The sequence below is a fragment of the Crocodylus porosus genome, unplaced genomic scaffold (assembly GCF_001723895.1).
Source record: "Crocodylus porosus isolate Cpor-Errol unplaced genomic scaffold, CroPor_comp1, whole genome shotgun sequence".
In the NCBI taxonomy this organism is placed as follows: domain Eukaryota; kingdom Metazoa; phylum Chordata; order Crocodylia; family Crocodylidae; genus Crocodylus; species Crocodylus porosus.
This window is the reverse complement of record NW_017728931.1, coordinates 66,113,741-66,134,920: the sequence shown is the minus strand read 5'-3', so window position 1 is coordinate 66,134,920 and position 21,180 is coordinate 66,113,741. Positions and strand designations below refer to the sequence as shown.

General features: G+C 41.6%; 1 protein-coding gene across 4 annotated transcripts in view; it reads left to right on the top strand.

Annotated features, from left to right (window-relative positions):
- TMTC3 (transmembrane and tetratricopeptide repeat containing 3) overlaps positions 1–21,180 on the top strand; it is a 59,890-nt gene that overhangs the window by 16,751 nt on the left and 21,959 nt on the right. For 3 of the 4 annotated variants that reach the window (XM_019545267.1, XM_019545268.1, XM_019545270.1), the window contains exons 5-9: positions 603–821; positions 7,854–7,953; positions 10,432–10,547; positions 13,911–14,083; positions 15,631–15,883. In XM_019545267.1, the coding sequence (XP_019400812.1) occupies positions 603–821; positions 7,854–7,953; positions 10,432–10,547; positions 13,911–14,083; positions 15,631–15,883 (861 nt within the window). The remainder of the gene's footprint in view (positions 1–602; positions 822–7,853; positions 7,954–10,431; positions 10,548–13,910; positions 14,084–15,630; positions 15,884–21,180) is intronic. The other variant, XM_019545269.1, reaches the window with a different exon arrangement.

Sequence of the window (21,180 nt, the reverse complement as noted above, 5' to 3'; positions counted from 1 at the left end):
TCAGCCTCCACAAGAGAAGGCTGAGGGGGATCTAGTGGCCTGTTACAAACTAGTCAGGGGGGACCAGCAGGCATTGGGGGAGTCCCTGTTCCCCCGAGCACTACCAGGAGTGACTAGGAAAAACGATCATCAGCTGGCAGAGTGTAGATTTAGGCTAGATATCAGGAGGCGTTACTTCACTGTCAGGGTGGCTAGGAACCACCTTCCAATTGAAGGGGTGCTGGCTCCTACCCTGGCGGTCTTTAAGAGGAGGCTAGATGAACACCTTGCCGGTGTTGTCTAACCCCAGTACTCTTTCCTGCTATGGCAGGGGGTCACACTCGATGATCTGCCCAGGTCCCTTCTGACCCTACAAACTATGAAACTATATCCAGTGGCTCTGTGTCCCAGTCCCAACCTGTAGGTCTGCTCTATTGGCTAAAACAGAGGATCATGTTGCTTGGGAGAATGATCAAAATTAATCCCCCTCTCTCATCCTAGAATTTCTTTACTTAGTGCTGTAAATGTTTGCATAGTACTGCTGTGTTTAGGTTGATGATGTTTAATAGAGGACAAAAGTGAAAGACTCTTTGTAAATGTTTGATAATTTTATTTCCCTTTAGGAAAGAAGTCATAAATCATATCGTCCTCTCACTGTCCTCACGTTTCGTTTAAACTACCTGTTCAGTGAGTTAAATGCAGTTTCCTACCATCTCCTAAATTTGGTTTTTCATGCTGTGGTTTGCGTAGTCTTCCTCAAGGTCTGTAAGCTTTTCCTGGACAACAGGAGCAGTGTGATAGCATCTCTGCTGTTTGCAGTGCACCCAATACACACTGAAGCGGTAGGTGAACCTAAAAGAGTTTATATTTATTCATTCCTAAAACTAACTCTTGGCTTAATTTTTAACATTTTTTTAATTAATTTTATGTGTGTCAGCATAGCCTAAAAAAGCATGTTGATTTTGTATTCGTACTGTTTATGCTGCTGTCAGGGAAAAGTAGCATAAAGTTAAACATCCTTTAACAGGAAAGATTTGATACAGTTTTGTAGCATGCTTCTGCAAAAGGAAGTTGCAATTTAAATTTGTCCCTGTACAATAAAAATAGACCAGTCTAAATCCAGTTTCTAATGGACAAGTGTTACATTGCAAGGAACATCTTTAAACCAACACGGCTACAACCAACACGCCCAAAGAACATCAGTGCTTTTTAAAAATCGATGATAATTTTGGTACAAAAGTCATGGATAACCCAAAATGCATTTTAAAGAAGAAAATGATAGAAGCTATAAAAGCTAGTTTGGGGCGAAATTCACTAAAGTGTATTTTGTTACATGCCCACCTACCTATCTAGCCTTTGACCAGCCTTTGATCCTTCCCTTGTCATCAGGCTCAGTGATAGTTCAGTGCGCAGAAAAGCTATTAAGTGATGTTAATTTATTTCTGACTAAGCTAATGAAATCTCCTTTGAGCTTGCTGTTATCAAGTGGTTCAGGCTTCTTCCATGAAAACTCATTTTCTCCGTGACATTATGAGCAAACCTTTGTCTAATGATCCATCCAACCTTGAGTTTTACAAGATTTAGTTAATATTTTTCCAAAGGTGGTAGCGTGATTCATTCTAATTAGCCACTAATTTTGCTAGCTTTTTCCCTCACTACACATCTGTCCTAACAAGGCCTTTTTCTATAAGTCTGATGTGAAAATATCTCTGCTTTTTTTGTGGGGGGTTTTATAGACTGCGCTAAATTTCCGAGAGAAATCTTTCCTTAGGAATATAAAAATTATCCTATATCGGAGTAATGGTACACGTAGTTTAGTGTCCTGTTTTTGCTATGGCTACTAAGAATGCTGTGTCTAAATGGCTATCTGATTGTGTATCTAATGCTCCAGCCAGACTTCAAGCAGGAAGATTAATGTCACGGTACATTCTTTTTGGAGTAGAACAGCTCTAGTAAACTGGCTTCAGATCTGTTCCTATTAAGGATATTTCTACACTAGTCACATGTATTCTCTGCCCCTATTCTCAATATTTTCATTATATGGTTAGGGTTTGGTAGACAAACTATGGCTTGTGTTGCATCTGCTCTCCAAACTCCAGTAGGAGTTTAGCTGGTGTATTTTTTAGCGTTCCTGAACTGCCTAACCTGGTTACAGACACTTTTCTGAAGATATGTTTGCCCTCTATCCCTGAAATAAAATACCTGCAGCAAATTTGGTATTCTACAAATTTGGAAGTTTATAAGACAGCTTTAAAGAAATATCTGTTACAAATGACTTAAAAATTAAGCCTTCTTAGTACAGAGACAGAAACTGGATGTCCCTTCCATTCTTTCGGCCCTTTTTTTTGAGGGTTGTTTTTTTGTTTTGTTTTTTTGCATGTTGTGAAGGAGTTATTTTATTAGTATATCTGGAAAGTGAGATAAATGTTGCTGTTGTTTTTTTCCCCTTTAAAACCCATGTTACATTTTTGTCCTGTTAGTCCTTGTTACCTCATTTTATAACTGTAGAATCAGAGGGTTGGGGGGGGGAGGGGAGACTAGGGCTTCAGGCTGGAATTCCATAAATGTAAAAAAAAAAAAAAAAAAAAAAAGGCTTTGACTTGTAATTTGTGTTCTTCAACGAAATAATCACTTCAAATAAGAACTCAGCAACCTTTCTTTCCTTGTATTATTTTTCCGCATTCTAATGTTAAATATTTTATTTACTTCTTAACTTGCAAATGAGTGACTACTATATATATTTTCATTTAAAAACAAGCATCCTGTTAAGCATCAGTTGAAAATGTTTTTGCCAAGTCTCATTTAGGAGCACATATTGAAGAGTGGTAATTTGAAGAAAATACTTTGGAAAAAGAGGCTTACACGGGTGGGATTTCTTTTTTTTAATTAAATGTAGTATAGTGCAATAAAATTACCAGTAAACTTAGTATGACGGCTATAAATTACACTTAGTCTACAGTGATCTTGCATTGAATTTGATTGTTGTGTGCTTTTTGCAAGGTTTATTAATTAGTAGTAGATACTGAAATAATTGTTAGATACTTGGGTCATTCCAGACATTGGCCACATGAGGGCACTCAAAGACCATCTATATTAGCAGAAAATTGGTGAAAGTATTTAAGACCCCATCTGATGATCTCAGATATTTTTGTGCAATTCTAACTGAATTTAACAGCAGTTGCACCTGAGAGAGAATTTATCCCTGTATTTTTCCATGTTTGGTTTTATTATTTTTTCTCCCATCTTTGGGCAATTTAAGACTCAGTTGTGTTGTAAAGTTGTATATATCTCTCTCATCTCCTTTTGAATTTTGCCAGTAAAGTACCTACTACGGGTGTACATGTGCTCTGTACACCCAAGTTTGAATTTCTTTTAGCTAATAGTGTCTGTCTGGTCCATACAAGGAAATAAAGAGTCTAGCAGCTGTGACCTCCATTAATTTCTTCTTACTACCCAGGGCAGTAACATGGTACGCCGTGTTTTGCACTGTAGAAACCCTTAATCCTTTTACAGACTTGTCAAATTTCTGAAAGCCTTCAAAATAGTCTTTGGTTTAGTGTTTACACCTTGGACTGATTAAACTTCACCTGAACTGAATTTGTTCAAATCAACCCCTTAATTCTCCTACTTTTCTATATAGGAGCCTCAAATTGCAGAATTAAAATCTGCAGGCTTCAAACCTTGACCATACTGAGTTGGGCTAATATTCTACTTGAGGATCATCTGAGAACCTACATTCCAAACAGATGCTGAGTCTCTTTCATTCTCTGCCTAGATGTGAAATCTAGAGATGTCAAAATGAAATGCCACCTCTCTTAACAGTCAGTGTGTAAGTAGTGCTGGATTCAAGACTCGGCTACATAGAGCAAGAGACCACACCAAAGTTGACACTGACATTGGCATAGGCGATGTGTAGGGGAGGCACGGTAGGGCACGTGCTCCCCCCCTTTTTGCCCCCCCCCCCAGCCTCAGGAGGCACCAGTCATTCATGGACATTAACATTGGACCTGCTATGCTATTTGACTAAGACACAGATGCTCAAACTCTACCCTATGGAGCGATGTGATCCAGCTCACAGGGCTCTCTACCACTCTTAAAATTTGGTGGGTCAGGAGTGGTAGTAGCATTAGTTGCAGCTTCGCTGCTGCTAGACTTCTGTGGCAAGCCTCATAGACTGGATAGCATAGTGTTGCATGTAAGATCAGGCATACAAGGCTGAGTGAAGGTAGTGTGGGGCCAATCTGGGCAAACGAGCTATGGCTATTGCTGTGTGTCTCTAATCCAGACGTGCTTAGAAGCGACATGGAGCCCAATCCAGTTGCACAGGGACCTGCTGAAGCTATGCAGGGCCTAGTCCAGTGGAGCAAAGGTATGCAGGGTCTGATCCAGCTCTGTGGAGCCCAGTCTGGCCAACAGAGTGGCCTTGCACCACTCATGTGGCTTATGGGACCAAAAGTTTGAGCACTAATGCATTAAGGTAATGTCCTAATCCTCAAAAAAATAAAAAAGGGATGGGGGTGCATCCTGAACTTCAGAACAGGAGTGTAATGCTCAATTTCTTCTCGTAGGGTTCCTCAAGGCATTCAGATAACGGCATAGAATCTGATGCACAATCCACACAATTATGCCTCCTGCTAAGTCACATGTGCATGGCTAGAGGTGTGATTGTGGATCTGGCATCAGACCTGGTTAAGCCTTAGTTCCATTATGGGAGAAGCCCAGGATTGCCATCCCAAGCTCCCCCTGTACCAGCAAATAGCAAACTCTTGCAGCTTTATGTCCTGTAGCTCACGGGACTCTCAGCCATGGCAATGCCCCATGTGTTGCCACAGCTGCAAGTCCCACAGCTGCTGGCACTTGGCCACAACAGTGCCCCATGCTGTGCTATGGCTGAGGGTCCTTTCAGCTGTGAGGCACTGCTGCAGCCAAGAATCCCACCAGCTGATGGGGGTCCCAGCCATAACTACCTTGCTACACATGCAAATTGGGTAGCAAACGGCTATACAGTTATTACACATTTTCCAGCTCTAACTTTATAGCTGGATAGACCTTTTTATGACATGTTAGTTACTTTGCAGTTGTAGCCAGTCTAAATTAATTGTGTGATTAACCAGTAAATTGCATAATGCAAGTAACATGTAGAGGGGGCCTTACGGAGAGAGACTAGAAAGCAGCTGTTTCTGGTACTTGACACAAGCTTTTGTGCTTCCAATAGTTCTCTCTGTTGATCTCTCTCATAACTGTTTCCATGTGGTCCTTGAGTGCAGCTGCAGAGGGACTGTGTAAGGATTAGCCATTTCATCAGATCTGCTGCTAGCACAGCCAGTAGCTAAGCGACCACCCTGTGGTTATAGGATTCTACCATCCCATCCCCTCAGGTTACAGGGAAACTTTGTTTTTATGCTGTAATGAGCTATTCATCTTTATCCAGAAAGAAAATAAGGTCTTTGCAGACAGCAACCCTGATCAAATTTGAATGCAAGGGTGACAGGAAACTGGAGGCACAGGCATACCAGTTTCTCTTCTAATGATCTCTTACACATCTTCAGACAAAACAACCACCTTGGTACCAATCCTGACTCCAGACAATTTGAAGAGCTCCTGATTTGGATAATAAATGCTTTAGAGAGATGCTATCAGACTTCCAGTTTCTCTGTTAACTGCAGAGAGTGCTGGAACCTTTCCCTGTTAATTAGGAACTCTTAGTCTTGCCGGGAATACTTTGGCAAACTTCAGTGGCTGTGACACAAACAGCAGAATGCATTTTAAAACAACTACCCACAGTCATACCATTTATAGAAGTCATAGTTGATTTGCATTCAACAGCCCTACCCAGTAGAGGACAGATTCAAGTTCCTTCAGTCATTCATACAAGATATGAGGACAGAACTGACTGTAGCAGTCATACAGGGCTAAATCTACTGGAACACATTTTCAATTTGACACTGCTTACCAAGCTTCACCTGTGGCACTTACAGCAATGGCAAGAGACAGTGTGCAATATGAGCCCAGTCATCAGTGTCGCATCCCAGGTTCTGCATGAGCGCACCTTGTGGCTAGAGCACCTGAAATATGACACTCCTACTTGGTATTCCAATGATGAGCTGTTCAGACAACTTATTCTCAACAGGTACAAGAGAGAGTCCCTCTAGAGCAGATAAATTTATGAGAAATGTTTTTTTCAGCAAAATGGAAAGATCTTCAATGTAGCCTGCACAAAATGATTTGAATCATTCCTAAAAAAATAAACCTTTCATTCCTTAAAAACTCTTAACTGCAAGTGAAATTAGAATTTGACTTCTTTGAAGTCTGTCTGTTTCCAGTATTGGCCTAAAATGTCCAATTTTGTGTTTCTTGCAGGGTCCCTTTAAATGTAAAGGCAGGATAAGCTGTGATGCATGATTTTGTACGGAAAATTTAATACTTTGACAAACTTCAGTCACTCTGGCATTGCACAATCCATTAAAAAAAAAATACCCCACACAACCATGCTGTTCATAAGAATCATAGTTAATTTGCATTTGGTACAGCCCTACCCAAGGTTAATCTGGTACAGGGTTCCCTCAATTTATGTTGTACCTGCATTCCTGGAGAATGGTGCATAAATCGAATTCTCATAAAGTGAACCCATTTTACAATGTAACAAATAGGGATAGGTTCCCATGGCAGTGGGGGAGGGAGTGAGTCTGGGACTAGGGGAGGGGCACCGCTCCCAGGGCTGCACAAGGCAGCAAAGCAGAGGGAACAGAGGCACTCACCTCAGCCTTGGCAACAGTGGCCCTAGGAGCAGTTGGCGTCAGCTGCCTACAGCCACTGGGCTGCAATGTGCTCTGCTTGTCCCCACTCACCTCTGCTCCTGGGCTGCACTGTGCTGTGTCCGTACTCACCCCAGCACGTGCTCCAGTCTTCATAGTTAGCATTATGTTAGCAAGAGAAATCAGTGAAATCCAAATCCTTATTTCTGGACCCTTTACTGCAGCACAGGGACAAAGATGATGAAGAGCTGCATCCTGGTTGCATTTCCAAAGTAGTATCAGAATTCTGTCAGAACTAGTCCAACACTACCTTTCCTCTCTTATCAACTTCATGTGCTTCTTCAAGAGAAAAGAAGAGGAATGCTCTGTTTCTGGAGCGTTCTGTGGCTATTTATGCAGAACTAAGGTCTTCAGGCTCTCTCCTGCCTCTGTGTCCTTGTCAAGTGCATTGAAGGAAGACTGTCCCATCCCATAAACCTTCAGGTGATTCAGGTATGGTATTCCACCTGAAACCAGTTGACTGGGACTCTTCCATTGAACCTCAAAACCTACTTCACCAGAGGATAAATTACATTGTGAGTTTACTTCAGATTCATGTCATTTTCTCAAATTTGTAAAGCAGCTGTGTGGAACATCGTACTGACTGCATGTTAAATACTAGGCTCTTAATATGGTAGGTAAAAAAGATGTTAACTTTGGAAAAGCAGTAACATAACACTTTTATTTTAACTGATTGACTTACTCCTTGATATAAGGGAGATCCTGCTTGTTAGTCGCAAGCAATAGGGTCCATGCTGACACAAATGTGAAGAAAGAACAGTTACCTTACAGTAACCGTTACTTTTCCTGATATTGTAGCCTACCTAATTCCCCATTCTCCATGTCTTCAGTTATGTGCTTCAAGTTGCAAGTGATGAGTGAGGGTAGCAGCCATTACATTCCTTCACAGGAGCAGGAGGCAGCATGAGGCACATGCACAGCCCCCTGCAGACACTGTTAGCCAAAAGAATCTGATCTGGCAAGAATGAGGTGTGTACACACCTGAAATGGGATATGCAGTATTTTGAAAACCCATAGTTACTATAGGGTAAGTAACCATTATTTTTCCTTTCCCTTCAGGTAACTGGAGTGGTGGGGAGAGCAGAGCTTTTATCATCTATATTTTTTCTGGCTGCTTTTTTGTCCTACACTAAATCTAAAGGTTCAGACAATACCATAGGTAAACGCCTAATTTTTTCTTTATTGGTTTTACTAGTACTGATAGAAGCTAGCTTCTGTGTAATACCTTATTTTTTCAGCTGACCCTTAAAAATAAGGTGTCCTATATTTAGGCTCATGGGGCATCTTTATATGTACTGCATGGGAAGAGGGATGGAGGTGCTTTAATTAGAGCAGCTCAGAGTGCCATTCTAATTAAGTGCAAGCAGCATCATGTGTCCCGCGCTTCAAAGTGTCTGCATGGGTCCTTTAACTAAAACCCATTAGAGCATCTCTGTCACCATTTTGAAGTGCAGGGACGCTGAATACACCGGGTGTGGAAGCTGCTGGAGTTAGCACACTCCAGCAGACTTAGTTAATTGAGTTTGCTCTGACACAAGCTAATTAGCATACATTGGCACAGACATCTGGCGTGTAGGTGCCCGTGGTGACTTTGTGGTTTTGTAAATACCGTATTTTCTTACATACATCACCCACCTTTTTCCCCAAAATTGGGGTGCATTCAGATGGGAAATTGTTTTTTTCAATGAAAGAGAAATGAGTCTGGAAACACTGTGCATGCCATGCTGCTGCGAAGGTGGCTGCCACTTGTATCTGTTTTGGCAAGCTGAAGGGGCAGTGTTCTAACCCTCTCACATCTCTAGGTGTTGGCTGAGCATGGTTGCTTGTGCCTGAAACAGCAAGTACACTGCTATCTTTCTGAGACTTGTGAAGTGGAAATGACATTTTATTTACAGGAATTTATGTAACGAACTACTTGCAGTAAAAAATTAAATCTTGCTACTGTCCCTGCAAGGGTCTGGAGCCTAACTTTGTCATAAAACAAGTCTTCTTGGAAAAGTGTGTCCAGAAAGTGTAGCATCCCAGGAGATGGTCAGGAAACAGAAGGAACTTTCTGGTGAAGGCTGCTATATCCAGGATGCCGTGCTTCCTGGATACTCTGCTTCCCAGGAGGACTTGCTCAATGTCGCAAGTTGACCATAACTCCAGGAATTTTTTTTCCCCTACATTCTGCCTTCCAAAAACAGGGTGCATGTTTCATTTGACTGTGTTTTGTTATATATGAGCAAGTACAGTTGTTTTGTTTTGTTTTTTTGCTTCAGAATGCCTTTTGCTTGAGGACTTTTGAATGGTTTTCAGTCATTTAAATATATTACACAACAAGGGTGCTCAGGAGGTACTACTTCACTGTCAGGGTGGTTAGGAGATGGAACCCACTTCCAAGGGAAGTAGTGCTTGCCCCGACCCTGAGGGTCTTCAAAAAGAGGCTAGATGGCCACCTAGCTGGGGTCATTTGACCCCAGCATCCTTCCCTGCCCATGGCAGGGGGTCGGACTATATGATTTGCTTAGGTCCCTTCTGATCTTACCAGCTATGAAACCCTTCAGCCTGCAAGACAAAATGCAGCCCACAGAGCCATCACATCTGGCCCATTGAGCCATCGTTTATGGCACACAGGGCTCCATGTGGGGTAGAAGATGGGTGGGGGGGGGGAGTGGTGACCATTAATATGGTAACTCCCTGCACCCCTCCCACCAAATTCCCAAAGCCCAAACCCTGCAGTGCCAGTCACAGCCAGGCCATGCTCCCTCCCCTGCATTTGGATCAATGCCAGGCCACAACCCCTTCTCCCATGGGGGTCCAGGTTGGGGGCAGGCCATGGCTCCTTCTCCCTCAGGGCCAGACTGGGGCTGAGCCATGCCCCCTTCCCCTCTCAGCGGGGCAACAGTTATACCCCTCTTCCCTCCTCCACAGAGCCAAGCCCTTTTCCCCCATGGAACCAGGCCGTGCCCCTTCCATGCTTAGCCATGCTCCTTTTTTCCTTGTGGGGCCAAGCCATGCCCCCTTTCTCTTCCAGGTCCAGGTTGCAATTGAGCTGCCCCTTGAACCCCTCTGTGTGGTCAGATGATGACTACCATGCCAGAGCTGGATTAGGACCACAGGTGGGATCCAGCTTGCAGATGGAAGGGTACTTTCCCATACATCCTGCTGGGGGGAAAAGATTGAGCACCACTGTGTTAATACAACTTTTCTGTAAGGTTGGGTGACTATTACTCTTCCAAAAAAAAAAGGGTCTATTGCAGTGCATATGATGAATAGCTCTCTAGAACCTGTTCTGTCACAGACTAGAGTTCTAAACCTGTCTGCTGAAACATTAGGAAGATAATTTGTTTCAAAATATTTTGAATGGCTATAGATGGGAAATGGGACTTTTCAGAAGTTAAGAAAATGAGAAGAATTTTCTATATTGTTCATGTATTGCACACATGTACACCAGCCGTATCTTGTTTTGTTTAGTCCTTCTTTCAGGTTGGGAAACAAATGTCTAATACGGTTGTAAAATACTTTGTGGGGTGAGACAAAGATTCTCATGACAAGTTCTGACTAGTGATGATTGCCACTATTTAACTGTGAAGAATTTAACTCATTAAATAGCTGTGATATCTTTGTTTTTTATAATATCTTTTTTACATTGCAGTGTGGACTCCAATTGCAGTAACAGTGTTTCTAGTTGCTGTTGCAACACTGTGTAAAGAGCAAGGAATAACGGTGGTAGGAATATGCTGTGTTTATGAAGTATTTATAGCACAGGGGGTAAGAAACATTTATAAAAAATTCCATTATAAAGTTTTTTTCTGTCAACTAGCTCTTTAAGCTGACTACAGATTAAAGTTTCTGAAGGCCAGAGGTATATAGGAATTGACAATAAAGTATTGAAGGCTTATAAGGCAAAAAAAAAAATAGAAAATGTGCTCTCCACACACATCTGTCTCATTTTAGTGAAAAGCCACACGCTCTAAAATAAAATTATTTAAATCAATTAGCATTTAAATTTTTGTGAAATTCACAATTCCTACTATTCCTCTTAAGTCAGCTGTTAATTCATAGAATCATAGAAAATTAGGGTTGGAAGGGACCTCAGGAGGTCATCTAGTCTAGCCCGCTGCTCAAAGCAGGACCATCCGTAACTAGATCATTCCAGCCAGGGTTTTGTTGAGTTGGGCCTTGAAAACCTCCAAGGATGGAGACTCTACAACCTCTCTGGTACTTTGATAGTTAACACTTTGCTAGTCTGTAACCTCTCTGGGTTATGGAGTCTCTGTTCCTGTGATTTACTACTCTCCTAACGAGAGAGTTTTTCCTAATAACTAATCTAAACTTCCCTTGCTTCAACTTGAAACCACTGCTCCTTGTTCTGTCGTCTGCCATTACTGATAACAGTCTAACTACATCCTCTTTGGAATCACCCTTCAGATAGTTAAAGGCTGCTATCAAATTCCCCCCTCAGTCTTCTGTTCTGTATACCAAATAAGCCCAGTTCCCTCAGCCTCTCCTCAGAAATCACATGCCCCAGCCCCCTCGCCATTTTCATTGCCCTCTGCTGGACTCTCTTCAACTTGTCCACACCCTTTCTGTAGTGGGGGGAAGGGGCAAAACTGGACACAGTATTCCAGATGTAGCCTCACCAGTGCAGAACAGAGGGGGATAATCACTTTCTTTGTTCTGTTGGCAGTGCTTCTATAATTGCAGCCGAGTATGCTGTTAGACGTTTTGACAACAAGAGAACACTGTTAACTCGTATCTATCTTATTGTCCACTGTAACCCCCAGGTCCCTTTCTGCAGAGCTGCTGCTTAGCAGCAAGTCTGTAGCAGTGCATAGGATTGTTCTGTCCCAAGTGCAGGAAGTTGAATTAGAAATTTATTTTAAAATGTTAGGTTTCCTATTAAACTTTGATAGTTAACACTTTGCTAGTCTGTAACTTTAAAATTAAATCTCATCCAGGGAAATAGATTTTTCTCCACAACTGAAACTGATAGTTCACATGCTTTTATTAGCATATCTCACTTAATCATGTTTTAATTATACGTGTTAAGAAAATCTGTTTAGGTTACAAATTCAAACTTGTAAAAAGTAGTGGTACACTGATATATTGGTCCATATCAGATTGGCACCAACCAGTAAAAGGAATATTGACACTATTAGCAATTGGCTTTTTTTAACTAGTTTAACTGATTAAAGTCACTAATTTAATGCTGTCTGCATGTGTGCAACCACAGCATGCACACAGCCAGAAATGCAGCTGGGCCGCTTGGAGAGCAGTCTCCTGCTGGTAAGTCTGTGAGGGGAAGGAGCATGGGGGGAGAGAAGGGTATGTGTGGGGACAGGTCTAGGCTCGCATGGTGAGGGAGGGATTTCAGGGGTAGGAACAGGCACTTCCCAGCCAGGGTGAGGTGTGGGATGGAACTGTAGGCCGCTTGTCTGGAGGGCGGGGATGGGGGCTCAGCTCCCTAGTGCTGTGAACACCTATGGGGGGCATGTGCCCCCTGGATTTGTGCACAGGGTGAGTGCAGGCTGCCTGCTGCAGGCTCTGGGTTGGGGGCTGTGGAAACTTCTTCCTCATAGGAGGACTGGGGCAGGCCTGCATTAGGGATGGGCAAGTGACGGCACTGGGAAGGGGGGCTATGGGGTGGGCTACAGCCACCCCAGAATTCATGATAGTGCTGCCCCGGTGCCGCCCAATGCTGCTCCAAGCCCACAGTGGGTAGACTGGCCTTGCCCCATGCACAAATCTGGGGGGGCACATGCCCCACATGCCTCCCCCAGGTGTGTGCACAATGGCAGAACTACCCCCTTCCCACCCTCCCTGTGCCTCCTGGATGAGCCACCCATGGCTCTGTCGCTGCCCCACTCCCTCCCTCAACTTGGGGCTTGATCTGCACCCCCAGGTCCCTTCCTTCTCACAGACTTACCTCCTGGACACTGCTCTCCAAGCTGCTGGGCTGCATATCACCTATTGGATCGGTATCAGCTGATATGGCTGGTTAATAATCAGCAAACAGTATTGGCCAAAAAATATATTTTTTTGTCTGTTCACCCCTTGTAAAAAGTACTATACCAAACCAGCAATGGCATAAGTAATAAAATACAAGTAATATATTCAAAGATGACTGCAAAAATTTACATTGTGAACCTACTTTTTTGCTTGTGTTTTTCAAAGAGGATATACTAAATTTGTCACAGAAGTACTGAATATACATGCAACTCTTCTGTTCACATTAATTTGTTGTGCAAACGTATTTGCCCAAAGCCATTAGTTGTTTATGTAAAAAAGTGTATACTAAACTGTACTTGCATTGAATTGTATGCATGCAGTTACATTTAGTGAAAATGTAATTATATGTTGAACTGTATAAGCCCTTGAATTACACCTAAAGAAATCTGGCTATTGCTTGAAAACAAATGAGTACTAGTAACCCTGATGAAAATGTATTCCATAGAGAGAAGAGATAACAGTTGCAATGAAAATAGCCTGAGTGTTAAAATAGAAAAATTGAGGCCATAAAAAATTGTATTTGGTTAAATAGTGTGTTTGTGTTATTTGACACTGCCTTAACACAAATGTGTGAGAGGCAGAATTAAGGTTGATGTTTCTTGGGTGGTTTTGCTGTTGTTGGAGTTTTTTTGAGTTTGACAGTTAGAAAAATAATGTTTCAGAACTACAAGGCTTCTTTCTTTAAGGCATGCAATTAAATCCAATTATCTGAAAGTAACTAGTATCATAAAATAGCCTGTCCCATACACTTTTTTTTTTCAATGAACTTTTCATACTTCACTAAGTTACTTTGAGAGGGATAGAAATTTCAAGCCGTACAAAAAAGTCTCAGCAGTTTTCCTTGGAACCAAAAGAAAGTATATGTTATCCCTTTTGTTTAAGAACCGCTGAAATATTTTTGTTCTTCTGGATTCATTAAAACCATAACCTTTCCCCAGAGATTAAGTGTGTGAGGAAAGCTTTTTCATGGAATGAAAAATAAAAAACTTCTGTTCAAAGTATGAAAGCTTCAGAAGCTTACTGAAAACACTTGGTCAGCTTTAATAGCGGGTCTTGGTAAAGCATAGTGAATTAATAAACGAGAGCATTGTCTAATAACATAAAACATGTTCTTTTTTCCAGTATACCTTTCCAGTGCTGTTGGATACTGCTGTACAGATTCTTCGAGGGAAAGGCAGTATTCCTTATTCAATGCTCCAAACACTGCTAAAACTTATTGTTCTGATGTTCAGTACTCTGCTTCTTGTTGTAATCAGAGTCCAGGTCATTCAGTCTCAACTTCCAGTATTTACCAGGTAAAAATGCTAGGAAACCGTGTCTTAGCTTGATGTAGCAGAATTTGTAACTAATGACTTCACTAAGCTGCACTTTAAAATAGCTTAAAAAAATACCTATCTTGGAACTCCTGTAGAATATTATAATTATCTGTGACAATTAACTACTTTGTTATAGCAGTAATTGCAGTTAAACTCCTGTATATTTATTTATGTATGCAATTTTATATATGCTGCCTTTCCCAACAAAGACTCGGGGTGGTTTCCAATAAGGAAAAAAGAAGAACATAAAAAGGATAACTAACATAAATACTATTTTGTGGCATTTGTGAAGTCATGGAATAAAACTTCTGTTTAGGCAAGTTTTTTGTGGTATCTTTTATTGGGCTACCTGTATAGCTGGGAGAGCTGTTTGACAACTTTTCAAGCATCAAAAAGTAATTTCTAGTTATTAGTCTATTCAGCTAGACAGTGAGGAAATGAGCAGTTTTCTGAAGCATTTGCACCGTAGATCTTGTGCATGAGTAATTTAGTTTTTAAAGTTGAAGTCTCTCAGGACTATTACCCAAATCCATTTATCATCTTCACATATTGGTATCTTGCTTCTACATATGAAATACCTGAAAAAAATGGAAATTGTTCTATGCTTGGATAAGACAAAAACAAGTTTTTTAAGAGAACATATCACCATATTTACCCAAATATAAGATGAACCTGAATATAAGACCCCTCCCCCCCCCTCCGTAATTTAGATTCTGCACACAGAATATTTACAAATTTATGACAGTTTTCCTTGTATAGAATCTAATTGTTGGACGATCATCTTATATTTTTCCTTCCAGGTGGTGGGGGGAGAGGTGATGAGGGGAGCAGTAATGGGGCAGGTAGTGGGTGGGAAGCAGTAGGGGGGCACCTGGTAGGGCAAGCAGGCAGGGGGTTATGGGGCAAGCATGAATTTGGTAGGACCCTAGGTATAGCCTGCATTTTATAATTAACTATGTAACCATAAACATAAACTATACCACAGCAAGTTAATGTTGCTGCATAAAAACATGATAGCCTGTAATATTTGATCTTGCACAGAATTTTATTCTGTTAAAGGTTTCCCACCCCACCCTGGCAATTTTAGTCCGTATGCTAACTTTTCAGTCGGAGTGTAGGAATACAGTATTTCCTTGCATACCACACCTTGTTTATAGGAAGGCAGAATGGTGGGAGGGAGGGACATTTTGTGGGATTTCTGTTCTCCCACAAACCTAAGCTAATTATGTAGCAAGCCATGTCCCCTGAATAAATTCTGAAGCATTTATTTTGAGGCCTGCTTTATTTCATACTCTCTGCTAGTGACCAGAAGGGACTTACATGCATATAACAACTTCAGCCACTTCCTCTTTCCCTAACCATGTGCTTTTATAAATAGAGTAAAGATGAGAGAAACTGTAGAAGCTACTAAGTTGCCTTCTTCCTGAAGCGGTCTGCTCTGCTGTAAAAGTAACTGCTCTGAAAGATGCTAGGCCATAACCCTTTTTTTTTTTTTTAAATGGAAGGTCATTCGTTTCTCTTTTTAGGTTTGATAATCCAGCTGCTGTAAGTCCATCTCCTGCAAGGCAGCTGACTTTCAACTACCTCCTTCCTGTAAATGCTTGGCTGCTGCTTAATCCCTCAGAACTGTGCTGTGACTGGACAATGGGTACAATTCCACTTGTAGAGTCGTTGTTGGATATACGGAATATTGCCACTATTATGTTCTTCTGCTTTTTGGGATCTTTGGTTTTCTTCAGTCTACGATATCCTGGGGACTCGTCCAAGACTGTATTGATGGTAAGAGTGATTCAGGATATGACAGTAAAGTGGCCTAATATACTGTGCTAATACATATTTAATTCTGCTGTAGCCAGGTGAGACAGATGCTTGTCTCTGTGGGTTAAGACTAGGGGCTCAGCAAAGAAGACAAACAGGAAAGCTTTTTAGTTTCAGCATTTATCATGCATTTTGGTATTAAAAACAATGAAAATGAATCAGATATGAAAGAAGCTGGACAGCAATTGAGTGGGGAGAAAAAGATAGGTGGAGGGAATTAGTGATACTCAGACTATGTTATTTATGGTGCTTCTCAGGTATTCAGAAATCAAAGTGGATTAGTTTAGGATTTCAGCGGTGCTTGGTAATATGCGGCTGTGTGAACACTAGGACGAATGAAAGGTGTTTGGCTCTACAGCATATTTAAAATACTCAAATACAGCAGCTGCCTTCCAAGTATTGACTGCAGGTTTTCCTTATTTGTATGCAAGTTGGTGGGTTTAGTGAAATAAGAAGAATGTTTGTAGCCCTTAAATCAAGATGATGTCTTTTATTATCTTTTGAAGAGATTAATTCTGGAGAAAATATGATGATAGCTTTAAAAAAGAGAGTTTTGTTATAAAAGCAAAGATGCCTATTTACATGATATTTGAGAGAGAATCATGAAAATGTAGTATCCCATACCATGCCAATTAGATTTAATCCTTTTTTGGTTTTGAAAAGAAAAATGTTGGCCCCTATCCTTGTAAGAACTTGCCATGAGAGCCCCCCCTCCCCCCCGGTATTGGTTTCCTTTTACTAAATCTGTTCTGTGATTATGTTGTAGTGTTTTGCTAAAACCTTAGAAATTTCTGGAGGTTTTGCACATGCAAGAGAACATACATGCATGTCTCCTAGTTAGCCAAAATAATACTGTTTTACTGTTAATCCTGTACTTAATCATGATAATTGAAAAGGTAGATTATGCAACTTTGAGAAGGTATGTGAGTAGAGGGGTGATCACTGCATAGAATTTATCTCTCAGTTTTCTTCACTAAGCAACTGACTCTTGAGAGACGTAAAGCTATTATTATTAACTAAATTATTTTGATAGTCCATTTAAAAACTTTTTATAAATTCATTACAAAATTAGTGGAAATGAGATGGCAATGCAGACATATTGGCTTTAACTGGACTTTGAGAACTGTGTGCGAGTAATAGAAACCTAGGTAGATATTTTAAATACTACATTTGAAAAAGTGCTATAGCTAAGGACAAGATATTTTTGTATTTTGGCCACTGAAGTGTTTCTGCTTACTGCTATCTCCAGAAAATATATTGCTATTGATATATTTATGAACCGTTCAAAAACATAATGCTCTATGCAGCTGTTCACTGGTATTAAGAAACACTCAACCTTTGTTAGCAAAGGAGTCCTTAGGGTAAACATAATTTCCAATATACTTAGTTTAGTAATAACTTTTCTTAATGAGGTTTCTTTAATTTCTAGTGTTTTAAAATGGCTTCTATTACAAACATCTGTTTTTAAAACAGAATATTATTCATAAACTTGCCTGTTTTTGGTTTTTTTTTTTAATCCTTTTATGTAGTTGAGAGAGTGATTCTTCTGGCATAAAATCTAAGTGCCTGGAGGCCAATTTCCCAGGAAATGACAAATGTTCTATTAGGAATATTTATCTTCTAAATACAGTAACATGAGAACAAGACTGTGGATCAGAAACTGCTTCTAAGTAATCATTTTCAGTGAGTTCCATGTAGGTTGGAAGGAGATGGCTCTACTAATATAAAGAAATATGGGCTTCTGTAACTCTGTCCTGATTTTCATTCTCAAACTGTCCTCAAGATAATTGCAGCCATTCACCTTTTCCCTCCTAGTTGGCTATTCTTTTAACAAAAGTTGTGCAACAAGCATTAACCATGATCCAATCTTTGTCAAAGAATCCTAAATTTAATTGTTACAAATATTTACTACTTTAAATAAGTACAGTTTATAGTACTGTTATCATGCCAATCATGTGGTAAAACAACTTTTACCAGTCAGAGTAAATGAATGGGTAAATTCTGGTTATCCACATGCACATAAACAACATAGTTTAAACTAAGTCATAAAGTAAGCCCTATCTTGGTAAGTGAAACAATATTTTTCTAAAGTACTATACTAAAACCAAATTCTGAGATTTATTTTCATGGGTTTTGAAAGGCAGAGCTTCCCATGACTTGTTTAGTATTCTGGAGTTGAGAGCTCCTTTCTTTACTTACATTTTGCTGATTTAACCCATCACAGTGTAGACCTAGCTTCTTTAGTATAAGAGAGCTTATAATGACATAAGTTATTCTGAGTTAACAAAGCAAAATACATTATACCAGTAAAATGCCGTGTGGCAGTATAATTGTCAGCACGCCAGGGCCTTGCCTAAACTACAAAGGTTTATTAGTATGTTCTTTGGCAATCCTTCACAGCTGAGGATGATGGTCTTCCATAATTATCTTATGTGTGGGCCTAAAGATGGCTGACAAGGCCAATCAGGGATCGACAGACTCTGCTGCAACTGGGGCATGTTTCTGTGTGGGGTGTGTGGCTCCAGATTTTTTATTCAGTCCACAACATGCTGTTTCTCCCATTCCTGCTTTTTTATCTCCCATTTGTCATCATACAGTTTTGAAGTACTGAGATCCTTGCAGCAGACTCTTCCTCTATTTGGGGTGGTCCTGGAACAGGGGTGGACCTGTGGGCTGAATCTGGCCTGCAAGGCCATTCTATCTGGCCCCTGGGTCCCCTAAAAAATTTAGAAAATTAATATTCAGCTGTCTTTGGTTCCTGTCAAAAATGACAGGAACCAGGGGCAGTAGGACCCCAGGGAAGCCCAACAAACTCCTGCAACAGCAGGGCCTGCCGGGCCCCAGCCCCCGCCCCAGCCAGAAGCCCCAGCAGGGACCTTGTGGCTGCGCTGTGCTGGAAACTCGGGTAAGGGGGGAGGCGGGAAGGGGAGGAAAGGACCCTGGGCAGGGAAGGAGCCCGGGGAAAAGCAGCCCCACCCCGTGGCTGGCACTCCCTGGTGCAGCTGCTTGCAGCCTGTGCAGGGCTGTCCTGAACAGGCACATGCAGCCCCAGGCAGGCTGTGAGCAGCTGCAGCCCAGGGCACCATCCACAGGCTACTTTTCCTGTGCTCAGCACCAACTTGTAACGTGCCCCCACTGCCAGCCTGGGTCCCATGCTGGCTCCGGGCTTGCCTGTCAGGGCTGCGTCATGGTGGCAGCATCTGCAGCCCCCTCTGCTTGCTGCGCCGGAAAAGAGCAGGAAGGAAGTGGCCTCCAGAGGAGTCAGGAGAGCACAGAGTTAGCTTCAGGTGCCCACCTCTTGGTTCAGCTATAGAGAAATTTCCATGATTCTGACTACCTTGCATGAAAGTTCTCTTACCTTTATACACTGAATTAATTATGAAGTGTATGTGTGTGCACTGATGTACAAGTCTGGTGCCACAAAAAGAAAAGCAGAAAGAAGATGCACAGGAGAAGCAGGGAAAAATAAACTTCAGAATGCTTTGGAAGAAAACCAGTTTTGGGCAGTAGGCCACTTCCAAGGAATAGTGAATCAGGCATACCTCATGTAAATTTATTTAAGTAAAGTAGAAAATCGGAAGCCTTTTGAATCTGAAAGATGGATGGTAGTTCTAACGTAGGTGATGTGCATCTTGAGAATGATGAGAACTATTTTGTGTTCCTTAATTGTTTGTTGCGTTTCATGTTCACCTTTTGGCCCCGGATGCAACAACTCGGGTGTTCTACCAAACTTGGCCAAGTCAGTCAGATGGACTGTAAATACAACTGACACCAGCTGTGTAAACGAATTCCTGAATTTGGAAAAAATGTATACAAAAAAAAAAAAATTATTTGAAATGCATGATGATTAATGGATGATTAAACCTTTCACTCATTGTTTGAGAACTTTTGCATGTGGGGAAATGTAAAAGAAAATACTAAAACATATATATTTTAGGTGTTGTTTTGTTTTTTGCAGAACAAGGCTATTTTTCTCTGGTAGAAGTTTCAAGTTTGTTGATAAATCCAGTGGCAGTATTATTTAGTTGTTACCCAAGTATGATCTGATTTGGTTGACCATGTCAAAAGGTAACAGCATCAGAGAGCTCAGAGCAAAACTGGATGTATTAAGCAATGTGCAGAACAAGTCATGAAAACCAATCCTTGAGGAGGTTAAAGAGTCTGAATATTTTTTCAATAATTTCCAGTGCCACACCAGATACAAACAAAATGCAGAACAAAGAGTGCTGTCGTCAGACATTTATCATGCTTACCTGTTTCCAAGACGACTTGAATTTAAAATGACCCTCCCCAATAATTGGATTCTATACGTGGGAAATCTGTAAATGTGTTATAATTTTCCACTATGTATAGAATCTAATTAGTGGAAGGTTGTCTTAAATTTGTCCCCTGCTCCTACACCACTGTGAGGTATAAAGCTGCAGTGGGAAGAGAGTTGCCAGAATGCCACCCCTCGCCCCTCCTCCAGTACCAATGTTTGCCCCTCCAACCTATGTCTACCCCACTGCCACTTGTCTCCTCCTGCCTATGCCTATCCTCCTACCACCTGCCCCTGTGCTACCTGACCCCGTGGCCCCCTCCCACACACCTGTACCTGACCTATGCTGCTTTTCCTGTGCTCAGCACAGACTTGTAACCTCGTGCCTATGCCTGCTGCCATTCCTAGCTGCCCCCTACCCCTTGCTGATTGCCTGCCACTTACCTTCTGCTGCTCTGCTCAGATTTGCTCCAGGGTAGACGGGGGCAGTAATCCTGGCCTAGCCCTGCCCAGCCAGGCAGCTGGAGTTGTGGGCTGGACTGGGCTCAGCTGGTGGGGACAGAAACAGAGCAGAAGGTAAGTGAAGAAGGAGAAAGGACATGAGGAGATGGTGCCCTGGGCAGGAAACAGGCTGTGCAGTCTTCCCACACAGACTTCCCAGTGTTGCTCCTCCCTCTCCATGACATGGTCTCCCCCATGTTTTCCTACCATAGATACCTTTCATAGGCACTAGGGCTAGAAGAGACTTCACAGCATCATTAGATGCAGCCCCCTGCCCAAGAAGGAAGACAGCTGGGGTCAGATGACCCCAGCAAAATAAGCATCCATGTGTTTCTTAAAGGTATCCAGACTAGGTGCTTGCACCATTGCTGGAGGGAGTCTATTCCAAACTGGAGACTCAGACGGTAAAGAAGTTTTTCCTTGTGTCCATTCCAGTTCCTGTACTTCCAGAAGGCTTTTGACACTGTCTCTTACCCTGTTCTCATTAAGAAACTGGGGG